General features: G+C 44.2%; 1 protein-coding gene across 1 annotated transcript in view; it reads left to right on the top strand.

Annotated features, from left to right (window-relative positions):
* LOC130127217 (H-2 class II histocompatibility antigen, E-S beta chain-like) overlaps window positions 1–12,465 on the top strand; it is a 41,986-nt gene extending 29,521 nt beyond the window's left edge. The window contains exons 3-6 of the mRNA XM_056296787.1: window positions 10,764–10,977; window positions 11,568–11,635; window positions 11,741–11,854; window positions 12,440–12,465. Of these exons, the coding sequence (XP_056152762.1) occupies window positions 10,764–10,977; window positions 11,568–11,635; window positions 11,741–11,854; window positions 12,440–12,465 (422 nt within the window). The remainder of the gene's footprint in view (window positions 1–10,763; window positions 10,978–11,567; window positions 11,636–11,740; window positions 11,855–12,439) is intronic.
* The last annotated feature ends 600 nt before the right edge of the window (window positions 12,466–13,065 follow it).

Raw genomic sequence — 13,065 nt, 5'->3', positions numbered from 1 at the left:
CTATCCTCCGTGAGTCTGTATGTTTATTCTGTATGGGTCAGGGAGGGTGTGACTTTGTTAGAAGACAGAGCCAGTTCATAGTACTGTTCAAAAGCTACGTCGCGCGTGTCTATTTTTAGAATTTGGCACAGCCAATGCTGCATATATGCAAAGAAAAATATCCCCATATTTACAGTAGCCTATGCGGTGTCACCAATCACCATACGGTTCGGTAGTTTCCGGTACATCGGGGGGGGGGGGAAATGCCACATCCGTCAAATCTCGTACCGTCTCCAGCTCTCAAGAAAACCAGTGGCGGCATCCACATTAGCTTTCTTCAATTAGTCCATTTAGCGAGTAATAGCCTACAATTATTCTTATTTGCATTGTAAAGTTGTGCACATTTTATCAGCATTATTTGTGGATGCATATAGGCTAGACTCCTTCCTTCTCCGCACGTGGAGGATATTCATGGCGGAGACCTGCCATGTGCGGATTTGTTATTGCTAGTTAAGATTAATGCTAACACGGTAGTTCAGAGTGGTGTGTTTTTTTCTGTTAAGTGTATGCTACTTGGTAATTGGCTAAATGATAAATAAGAAAAATCAGTTTTAATCTCCCTATAATACGAAGACGCTGCGTGTTACTTACCAACTCATCATTAGTGAGATGGATGGCACGCTCGTACCGAAAGCGAACCGTACTGTGACTTTTCTGTGCAATGCTGCATTAGCATGCTAACAGTAACGTTAATGAACTTACCTATACAGTCTCACTTGGTTCTAGTGATATGATATACCCGCCACACCACCCAACCCAACGGTTCTAGTGACGTGGTATACCCGCCGCACCACCCAACCCAACGGTTCTAGTGATATGGTATACCCGCCACACGACATGACCCAACATCTTGGACCAGTGGTTGAGTCACCTCAGAGGCTATGTTACCGTAGCTAGATAGCTAGCTAGCTACGGTAACTGATCACCAACCATATCATCAACGGACTGCATATCACTTACTTTTCTGGGTGCATCCTTGACAGATGTCTGTTGAAGTTTGAGGTTGTCCCGGTCTTCTCCTCAATAGTTCGTTTACATATCGAACATCTAGCAGTGATCTTGCTGGAATTTGTTGTAAAATCTGTGTAAGCAAAGCGCACAATTCGGGGGGTCTCTTTAGGCATCTTGGCGCTACTGAACATGACGGTATGCACGCCACGTGAATCCGCATGTAGGTGGAACACACGTGCCTGCCCTTACACGGAATTGAATAATGTTACAGTATTAATATAGCTATCAATATATTTTAATAGGGCATATTATTTAAAAAAAATCTAACAAAAACAGTCTTTATCAATTAAAAAGTCAGAGTCCGGGTCTCCAACTTCCGAGTCCGAATGCAGTAAATTCGCGAGTCCAAGTCCAAGTCCGAGTCATCAGTTCTCAAGTCAAAGTCGAGTCACGAGTCATGAAAATCAGGACTCGAGTCGGACTCAAGTCCGAGTCCTGGACTCGAGTACTACAACACTGGCATGAGGATATGTTATGTGCACTGTCGTTGCCAACCAAAACCACAGCCGCAGAACTGTTCAAGTGGCTGGATGATTATATATCAGGAGAACCGAACCGGTCCTTTTGTGTCGGCATATGCACAGACGGAGCTGCTGCCATGACCGGACTGGTGGCTGTCTGGTGTAACTACTCGGATTAAGGAGGTTGCACCTGAATGTGAGTCTACGCATTGTGTCATTCACCGGGAGATGCTGGCTAGCCGAGAAATACCGCTGGAACTTAACAGCGTATTGAATGACGTCGTTAAAGTTATTAACCACGTCAGAGCACGCGCCCTTGACTCGCGCCTGTTCGAGCAGCTTTGTGAGGAGATGGACGCGGAGTGCAGACACCTTCTCTTATACACAGAACTAGGATGGCTATCCCGAGGGAGGTCGCTGGCCAGAGTGTTTGAGTTACGAGAGCCGCTGCAGAGATGTCTCTCAGAAACCAGTCCCCGCTGGCAGCACATGTCAGTGACGAGGAATGGGAAGTAATACTTGGGGTAGTATTGGTCGAGGATCAATGACCACACCGGGTTATAGAACTCAGGTTTAATCGTGGCTCAGTAGGCAGACATAAATAACCATACATGGTAGTGGTGTAACCATAATAACAGTCCGGGTAGTACATAACACCTAGTGTAGTTTCAGTGGATATACATGGCGTTATATCACTACAGAATGGGGCGCAAAACTCGCTGACTTGTGCGACATATTCAACCTGCTCAATGAACTCAGTCGGTCCCTTCAGGGGAAATGACAACTGTCTTCAAGTTGGCAGATAAAGTAGCTGCATTTAAAGCCCAGCTGGATCTGTGGGGACGGCGCGTGAACAGAGTTATATTTGACATGTGTCAAACATTGGCGGGGATTTGGAAGAGACTGAGACCGAGCCTTCATTCTCCCAGCTGCTGCACCATCACCTGTCTTTGCTTTTACAAGAGTTTGAGCGCTACTTCCCAACCACAAAAGACCCACGAACTGCCAAGGACTGGATCCGCCACCCATTTGTCAACGAACCAGGTGAATCCAGCACGTCTAGCCAAGAAGAAGATCAACTGCTGCTGGAGACCGCACATGGCGGCGGCCTTAAAAGTATGTTGGAGACGGCAACTCTGCCGGTGTCCTGGGTTAAAGTCCCGGCAGATACCCTGAGATCAGCACAACAGCGCTGGAAACCCTGTCGCCGTTTCCGACACGCTCCTATTTGTGTGAAGCGGGATGTTCTGCAGTGACGGCAACCGAAACAAAAGGACGGAGTAGACTGGACATGAGCGGCACACTTGGGGTGTCATTGTGTCCCATTACCACTAGATGGCACCGTCTCCGAGCAGAGAAACCAGCTCAGGGCTCCCACTGATTCAGAGTTACGGTGAGTCGTATTTTCATGCAATTTATATTTGTTTTTGAGTTGCATCTTATTTTGAAGGCACGTTTAAACGTTACCATGGCGACCAGAGAGCGTTAGGGGGCAGAGAGGATGTTACTCATGTTCTGTTGTCGGCGCGATGTTACGAGGACGCTGCTAATAAAGTTGCATACGAGTACACGGTGGATTCACGTTTATTATTATATTTAGAAAATACCACAGTTTTTATGCCGCTCGTGTCATTTTATTTTGTGTATTTATCCGCCACACCTTAAAGGCCGGTCCGTGACAATGTTGTCTGACATTAAACCGGTCCGTGGCGCAAAAAAGGTTGGGGACCGCTGATCTAGTCTCGGTACCCCCCGCCAGTACCCCTCTTCCATAAAGTGTTATTTACCAGTCTGTCCACGGAGGGGCGCCATTTGGGATTGGTTGGATGACGCATGTCTCCAGTGAGAGTAGGCTATAGCAGCCTGATGGGAGATGGCCGACACTGACGTTTCTGTCCACCCTTGTCAAATGTGTAGGCTACTCCTTCATATCAGGGAGCAGATAGAGAGGAGGAGGAGGAGGAGGAGGAGGAGGAGGCTCATGTGTGTGTTCTTTGATGCTAATAGCCTCGTTATACAAGTGGGGGGACGTTGATCTAAAGACAGAATGATATCGCCAACGTCTGTTCTTTCATTTAGCAGAACTTGTGGTTCCTCACATGGCCTCACTTCATGACTCATTAGGCTGAAGGCTGCTGCTGATTTACATATGCAAATATCCTACCAAGAGGAGTTGCACCTTCCTTCCATCCACATTAACCATCCAAGCGGGGGGGGGGGCACACTACCCGGTTAATGTGCAGACCACCCGGTTTTTCACATTACCCGTAACACACACACACACACACACACACCTCTCTCTCTCTCACACACACACACACACACACACATATACACTACCGTTCAAAAGTTTGGGATCACCCAAACAATTTCGTGTTTTCCATGAAAAGTCACACTTATTCACCACCATATGTTGTGAAATGAATAGAAAATAGAGTCAAGACATTGACAAGGTTAGAAATAATGATTTGTATTTGAAATAAGATTTTTTTTACATCAAACTTTGCTTTCGTCAAAGAATCCTCCATTTGCAGCAATTACAGCATTGCAGACCTTTGGCATTCTAGCTGTTAATTTGTTGAGGTAATCTGGAGAAATTGCACCCCACGCTTCCAGAAGCAGCTCCCACAAGTTGGATTGGTTGGATGGGCACTTCTTTGAGCAGATTGAGTTTCTGGAGCATCACATTTGTGGGGTCAATTAAACGCTCAAAATGGCCAGAAAAAGAGAACTTTCATCTGAAACTCGACAGTCTATTCTTGTTCTTAGAAATGAAGGCTATTCCATGCGAGAAATTGCTAAGAAATTGAAGATTTCCTACACCGGTGTGTACTACTCCCTTCAGAGGACAGCACAAACAGGCTCTAACAGGTACTATTTAATGAAGATGCCAGTTGGGGACCTGTGAGGCGTCTGTTTCTCAAACTAGAGACTCTAATGTACTTATCTTCTTGCTCAGTTGTGCAACGCAGCCTCCCACTTCTTTTTCTACTCTGGTTAGAGCCTGTTTGTGCTGTCCTCTGAAGGGAGTAGTACACACCGGTGTAGGAAATCTTCAATTTCTTAGCAATTTCTCGCATGGAATAGCCTTCATTTCTAAGAACAAGAATAGACTGTCGAGTTTCAGATGAAAGTTCTCTTTTTCTGGCCATTTTGAGCGTTTAATTGACCCCACAAATGTGATGCTCCAGAAACTCAATCTGCTCAAAGAAGTGCCCATCCAACCAATCCAACTTGTGGGAGCTGCTTCTGGAAGCGTGGGGTGCAATTTCTCCAGATTACCTCAACAAATTAACAGCTAGAATGCCAAAGGTCTGCAATGCTGTAATTGCTGCAAATGGAGGATTCTTTGACGAAAGCAAAGTTTGATGTAAAAAAAATCTTATTTCAAATACAAATCATTATTTCTAACCTTGTCAATGTCTTGACTCTATTTTCTATTCATTTCACAACATATGGTGGTGAATAAGTGTGACTTTTCATGGAAAACACAAAATTGTTTGGGTGATCCCAAACTTTTGAACGGTAGTGTATATATATATATATATATATATATATGTGTGTGTGTGTGTGTGTGTGTGTGTTTGTGTTCTTGTACATGTTGAGTGTGTATTGTGTACATGGTGAGTGTGTATTGTGTACATGTTGAGTGTGTATTGTGTACATGGTGAGTGTGTATTGTGTACATGTTGAGTGTCCTGCAGCTAGGGGGCGCTATACTAACCACACATGTCCTCTTGTCATTCTGTCACCGGACAAAGCTTCTCAGTCCCCGAACAGGCTCGAACCTGTGAGTTTCTGTCCCTTTCCAGCATTAGGCTCTACCCTCTACCTGGTACCAGATGACGTGACAGGCCTCTGTGTTTTCTATTGGCTGATGTTGGGAGAGCTAGCCAGCCCAGTGAGGTGATTGGGTGGTGGACTGGTTTATGTCCAGGGGGCAGTCCACACCAGTCAGTCTGTAAAGGAGGACAGTTTATTGTGTTCATCAGCAAGACAGACACATGGCTTCATGCTGCCTTGTTGTGTGTTGCTCCCTCCTGGTCGTGGGTTTCTATGGAGCAGGTGAGATAAAATATGTAAATCAGTCTCTGTCGGATGGACTCTGCTGTGTTGTTAGAAAAGAGGTTTTAATTATTGTCTTTAAAACAATTCAACTAAGTAACTTGAACCTGTTTCTCTTTCTCTTCCAGATGCGTTTTTGTGGTATTACACGTCCACATGTGTGTTCACCTCCTCTGAGCTTCCTGACATAGAGTTCATACGCTCTTATTATTTCAATAAGATAGAATTTATGAGGTTTAACAGCACTGTGGGGAAGCATGTTGGATATGATGAGTTTGGTATCCGTAACGCAGAGCGCGCGAACAACGATCCTGCATTTCTGGCAGAAGGGAGAGCTCAGAAAGAGAGATACTGCAAACCTGGTATAGAGATAGATTACCAAGCTGCACTGGATAAGACAGGTGAGCTGCTCTGCTATGATGACTATTACTACTACTGTTACTACTACTATTAGTAGTACTGTTATTATGGCTATTACTACTACTGTTACTAATACTATCATTATGACTACTACTACTGTTACTACTACTATTAGTAGTGGATGTATGTGTGTGTTTCTGTGTGTTCGCGCGCGTCTGTGAGTTGTGTGAGCGCGTGTGTGCGCGCGCACGTTTGTAAGTGTGTGCGCGCGTTTCTGAGTTGTCTTTCGGTGTGCGCGCGTGTCTGTTTGTGTGTGAGTGTGTGTTTGTCACCGTGTGTGCGTGTGTGTGTGTTTTATGTTTGTATCTGTGTGTGTGTGTTTGTGTGTATAAGTGCGCGCGCGCGTGTGCGTGTGTGCGTGCGTGCGTGTGCTTTTGTGCGTGTGTGTGTGTGTGTGTGTTATTGAACAATAGAACATGGTACATAAAACAGGTGTGTAGTATTACGGACACACATCAGGTTCAGTATCATTACACAACTACGTCAGAAGAACCCAATCAGGGTGTGAGACAGTCCCCGACATAAAGCAGCGCTGCCAGCAGGTATTAACGGGCTCCAAGCCCCCATGTATGTAAGTCGGGTCTGGCTGTCTGTAGGAGCCTCGCTAGTTGAGCTGTTTGCTTATTAGACGGATGCAAGTCTCAGTCTTAAAGAGCGACGGTGGTCGTAAAGCTGTCCGTCAAGATGGTGTATGAGGATGGTTGTGAACTCAGCGCACAACTATTGATCATCTATGAGGTCAACAAAGGATTATTGATGAACCCGGAACAGGTTATTAACATCGTGTGGGTTGGGGCTGGAAGAAAAACAACACATGTGTCTAAAAGAATATAATGACATGTAGGGATGAGGTGGGGAAATGAGTAGTATTAGGCTGTACATACTTGTCAACAATGTTGAGTGTTAAGTACTGAGTACTAACAGTGGAAGAGCGTGTAGTATATGTTTTAGGAGAAGTACAATTCTAGTGTTCCCTCCCATGGACGAGGCAAGTGTGGGGCTGACAGGAGCGAAGAGGTTGTCTTCCACTAACTTCAGAGGGTTTCTTGGCAGCCTTGCAGTGAGTTATTCAGTAAAGTGGGAGAAATGCAGCCTGCTGGAAACCTTGTTCTGAGCTTCAGGGAACTTATTTGTGTTTTAATTAAACCTGCTGAAGTGGGAGTAGGAGGAGATAATGAAGCATGAGTATGCTGCATCTGAGTTCAGCATCTATGCAGTGAATGCGTGAAGGCGTCATCAGGAAACTGAGATTAGTTCTTAACAGACGCAGCTAATGGCGGTGTCTGAGCCAGAGATGTGGAAGCAGAGGCTTATCTTACAGCTGCTATGGGTCATTCTGTGACTTGTTTGCTGATTCTGAAAGAAATGTGTAGTTATACTCCTGTAGTGCGTTGTGTAGCCGTGTCAAAGGGCAGTAGAGTGGACTTGGGGTGATAATGGTTTGCATTATAAAATGTCCTTTACTGAAGGGTGCTCACAAGAGTACATAGCTGCTAGCTGCAAAGCTTCAGTTTGATCACATTGACAGGCTACAAGTAGTTTGGATATATAATGTTAGCGCATTTCATGATTTTGCAGCATAGCGCCACCTAGTGGCCAATTAACAGTAAATAATGCACAGAACCTCAGGGCGTCATGACTTATTGGTGGACCAAGTTTCGTGTTAATCGGAGTTGCTGTGAACAAGATCCGCCACCTTGAACCAATAGCACAGCTGCTGCTAAAGAGCTGCATGTTGTCCCTTATACTTTAAACGCTTATAACACAAAAACCGTCGCTGATAAACATCTGAACACATTCACACGTCATGCTGGTAGTGTCACGTGCCCTGTCAAATATTTTGGAATAGTTTGATCAAATATGTTTGAAAATAAAAAATATTAGGTATATTGTACACTGTACAGGCATATATTGTACATTGCTGTGGATGCATGTTTTGACCGATTAGAATGACGTTTGGCCCCCTTGATATGTTCATTCTCCAGAATGTCTGTGGCGATGTTGGTAGCAATTGAATGAATCGGTGCAGAAATATTTATGCTTTATGATTTTTCATATTTTGAAAAATATAGAGTGACGGACTTCTGAATTGACCCTATGTTGCAGTGCAGCAAAGTGTTGGCATCACTTACTGGATCTGCTCACAACATCTCAGCTCTGTAGGATGTGCAGGGGATTTGGGGGACATTTTGGGGCATTTTTGAAGATTCGCAGGTGAAATTTAATTTTTTTTCATAAACCACGCCCACTTTTAAAATCATGACCAAATTGCATGTATGATCCTAGATTGTGCACCCCAAATGTCATCCAAATCCATGTTGTCAATTATGAGATATAATCTTATCCAATTTATAGCGCCCTCTACTGGACAATTGAAACGTACTTCATGAGTTAGGATCTTTTGACAATACGTGACGTACATCTAAAATTTCAAGTTGATATGTCAATGCATTGATGAGTTATGGCACCGTCATGGAAAATCACCGTTTTTCAGTCAAGGTTCATTGATCTGTCAAATCAAAACCGAGCAACGGATCAAAATTCTTTCGATAACTTTTTGCCTTGAGTGACTGTAGATGATGTGTGCCACGTTTCGTGTAAATCGATCGCACGGCCTAGGAGGAGTTCGAACAATTAGTTTTGGCTATTTTCGCAAATTTGCGAAATGATATTACAGCAGAAATGGGCGTGGCCTATACCACGTGACTCAGCTATGCTCAGTGAATCGGTGCATGTAAAGGTTTGCATGTCCGATGTACGGTTTGGGAGTTACACGCCAAAACGCGTTGACCTTCGAAATTGCGCCACCAACTGGTTGACATGTGTCATGTTTTGCATCTGGGGTAAGTGCGAAGTTCTGTACCAGGCCTCCAAAGGGTTTTGTAGAATCTGTTACGGTGTAGGCTGCAGTACCACTTTTACCAACGGATAAAATAAAAAATTAAAATAAAAATAAAAAACTGAGCAGAAACAATAGGGGTCCCCATCCCCTGGGGCTTGGACCCCTAATAAATGGTAACAACATAATACAAACAAAGAACAGACACACAACAAAACAGAAGGGGAGTACACGTGTACACATGTAAAGTAACAGACGGCTGTCAGGACACAAGTGTGGTAGTAGGTCAGCAGCTCGTTACTTGTGTTGTTGTTTCAAGGTTGAGAGGTTTAAGGAAAGACTCACTTCTTGGAGACAAGCAGGGATCTTAGGTAATGATTTACACAACTCCTGTTTGTGAGTACACATGTTGCATCTACAGTAACACAATTAATCAGATGTTGAAGAGCACATCTTCTGGATGAAGACAGCACCAGGTCACGTGTCTCATGTTAAAGGAGGGACAGAGTCACGAGACTCCACACCAGTCGCACACTTATGGGACATTTCACCGTCACACAACAAGTGTGAGCGTGTTTGTGTGTTGTGTTACCAGAATCAACGGAATCTAGAACTTCCAGACCTCCTTCTGCTTCACTGCTGAACAGGACACATGTTTTAAGCTGGTGTGGTTTATTCTTCCAAATGACATTTAAGAAAGTTCTATTTGCTTCTGTGGCGGTAGAACCATAAACCAATAGAGACACAGATGGACCCACAAAGCGAGACAGGCCCTCTGCTTTGGAGAGGAGAACTCCTCCTAAAATAGATAAACCCCTTCCAAGACCAATCCTGAAGACAGACTTGGTCTTTTTAATCTGTTGGAGAAATGGAGATGTTGTCTAGCTGTAAGATGTGTAGTTGTATATATTCCCAAATACTTAACGGACTCTTTTACCGGATGTTTCCAACTACACAATCGCTACAATCACGCACAGACAACATTCCACATGTGCACACATTTAGTCGCAGGTCCGAGGCCCTGGAACACTGGTTACCTGAGGTAACAGAGTTCCTCACGTGCTTCTTGTCCTTCAAAACAAAGTGGTGTCGTCTGCCAGTTGTGAGATTTTTAACTCTCCACCAAAACCCGACATTCCTTCCAAACGTCCATCATTCACGATATTAACTGATAAGAATTCAGCCCCTCAAATAAATAAGGGAGGAGGAACAGGGCAGCCTTGGCGGAGCCCTCTGTTCATCTGGACTCTTTTACAGCTGTTAAAGTTCATCATAACAGAACTATTCATATCTTTGTAAAACATACTGACAATGCCAACAAAGTTATTCCCAAAGCCCAACGCCTCGACGGACTGTAACAGAACCGTGAGTTCAATCGCGTCAAAGGCCTCATAGAAGTCTAGGAACAAAATAAGTGCTTCAGGATTTACTGCATCTGCATAATCCAGCAGATCTAGGATTAGTCTCATGTTACAGTAACGTGCCGGGTTTTCATGAGTCCTGTTTGAGGTCCGGCTATAACAGAGTCTAGTCCTCAATGCGGAGGGCTGGACTGAGGCGACTCACCGCAGAAGAGCCGTTTAACATGCTTTATTCCAGCTCTGCTAGGCACTGCCGTAAATCAGTTTATGGTAACTCCTCTGGGGGCCGCTGTCGTAATAATGTAAACTAACCTACGACACATCAGTACAACCGCCAAGGTTGGACTAACCCGGGATTCCAACCCACGACCTTTCTGCTGTGAGGCGACCGCGCTAACCACTGCGCCACCATGTGGCCCCAAACATTATATACTCTCGGGATTAGCAACTCTACACATTTGACATTGATTCAAAAAGTTAATTTCAAGTCCTGATGATGATGATGATGATGATGATGATGATGATGATGATGATGATGATGATGATAACAAAATAATTCTTTATCAGCTGAGCCCAGTGTGAGACTGACTTCAGTGACGCCCCCTAGTGGCCGACATCCGGCCATGCTGATGTGCAGTGTCTACAACTTCTTCCCCAAATACATCAGTGTCACCTGGCTGAGAGACGGACAGCCGGTGACCTCTGACGTCACTTCCACCGATGAGCTGGCAAATGGTGATTGGTACTACCAGATCCACTCCCACCTGGAGTACACGCCCAGGTCAGAACACTTAGACTCAGTACCAAATGGACCGGTCCAAATACATACACAATACTTTAACACTACACACTCACGCACACACACACACACACACACACACACACACACACAATGACTGGAAAACAAAGCACAAAGTGATGATTTAAGGTGGAACGTGTCTCCTCAGTGTCTGCTCTGTAGACACCAGCTGTATGTTTAAGGTGGAACGTGTCTCCTCAGCGTCTGCTCTGTAGACCCCAGCTGTATGTTTAAGGTGGAACGTGTCTCATCAGCGTCTGCTCTGTAGACCCCAGCTGTATGTTTAAGGTGGAACGTGTCTCCTCAGCGTCTGCTCTGTAGACACCAGCTGTATGTTTAAGGTGGGATGCGTGGCTCTTTACAGGTGAGATCCCAGATGGACGACAGAGTATTTATTGTGTATTAATACCGTGTTTTAAACTGGGCTGATGTTTAGTATCAGACTCGACTAGTTTCTGTGCAGACAGACAGGAAAGTACAGACTTACCTCATCCAATCACATCACGTCTTATGTATTGTTGATATGTTGTTTATTTCCTGTGTTTTCTTCTTCTTCACTTATTTCATCCCAGGTCTGGAGAGAAGATCACCTGCATGGTGGAACACGCCAGTTTCCCCTCTCCTAAGAAAGTGGACTGGAGTGAGTATCTATGTGTGTCTGTCCATGGATAGGTGATGAAGACATAGAGAGACAGGTCAACATGCAGATGTGTCTATAGATAGAGACATGTGTCTGTCTCTCCAGATCCCTCCATGTCACAATCAGACAGAAACAAGATCGCCAGCGGAGCGTCAGGTCTGCTTCTGGGTTTGATTTTGTCTTTGGCAGGTCTGATCTACTACAAGAGGAAGGCCAGAGGTCAGTAACACTAGATCAGTCCAGACCAGGTTTACACTGGTTCACATCAGTCCACATGTACACACTACACTATAATACCACTACACTATAATACCACTACATATACACACTACACTATAATATCACTACATATACACAGTACACTATAATAACACTACATATACACAGTACACTATAATACCACTACATATACACACTACACTATAATATCACTACATATACACAGTACACTATAATACCACTACATATACGCAGTATACTACATCACTACATTATAATACAAACACATATAAACAGTACACTCTATATCACTACACTATATCAGTACATATAGACTATACACTATACATATACAGACAGTACACTATACATATCAGTACTTATAGACAGTACACTGTACATATTAGTACATATAGACAGTACACTATACATATAGACAGTACACTATACATATCAGTACACATGTACAGTACACTGTACACATTAGTGGGTGTCATCAGTACTTGAAGTGGGCCAGACTTGTTTGGTTGTATTTCAGTCTCTTCACTCTTCACCACTTTTCTTATCGTTGGTATTTTTTAACAGGGCGTGTTCTGGTTCCAACCAGCTGAAGCAGGAAGTGACGCTTCTTCCTCGTTGGTTGTTTTGGTGGCAGTCCAGTGTGTGTCGCTTTCACCTGAAGGTTTTCTCCCAGCTTGTCAGTACTGCCCCCTGCTGGATCTCATTGCCTCCTGCTCGTATTCTCACTAATGCTCTACAGATTCTGATGTCATAGACATATAAAGAGTAGACGCCGCATCGACCGCTGCTGCCTATTGACGCTGACGAGCCGTGGGGCCGCCATCTTGGACCGGTCACCCGCTCCACTCAGTGTAATGTGTTTGGCAGGCGCAATGAACTGTCAGCGCAGTTAATCAATCATAACTCGCTGAATACCAAACTGATTTCCACGCCTCTTTTGTTGATGAAAACGTCATACATGTAGCTGATACAGGACACATGGTTTGACGTATTTTAATGTTTATAGTTGGCTTAACAGTAATAGAATATTCTGATATATGATATATGTGATGTATGATAGGTAGCTACCGTATTGTTCTGAATATAAGACGGGGTTTTTACCCTGGAAATACGTATGAAAAAGGGGGGGTCGTCTTACATTCGAGTTCTAGACTTTTGAATGTCAATATACATTCTCACTCAGTCAGATT

Source organism: Lampris incognitus, chromosome 17 (genome assembly GCF_029633865.1).
Source record: "Lampris incognitus isolate fLamInc1 chromosome 17, fLamInc1.hap2, whole genome shotgun sequence".
NCBI lineage: Eukaryota > Metazoa > Chordata > Actinopteri > Lampriformes > Lampridae > Lampris > Lampris incognitus.
The sequence above is the reverse complement of the archived record's forward strand: the minus strand, read 5'-3'. Positions and strand labels throughout refer to the sequence as shown.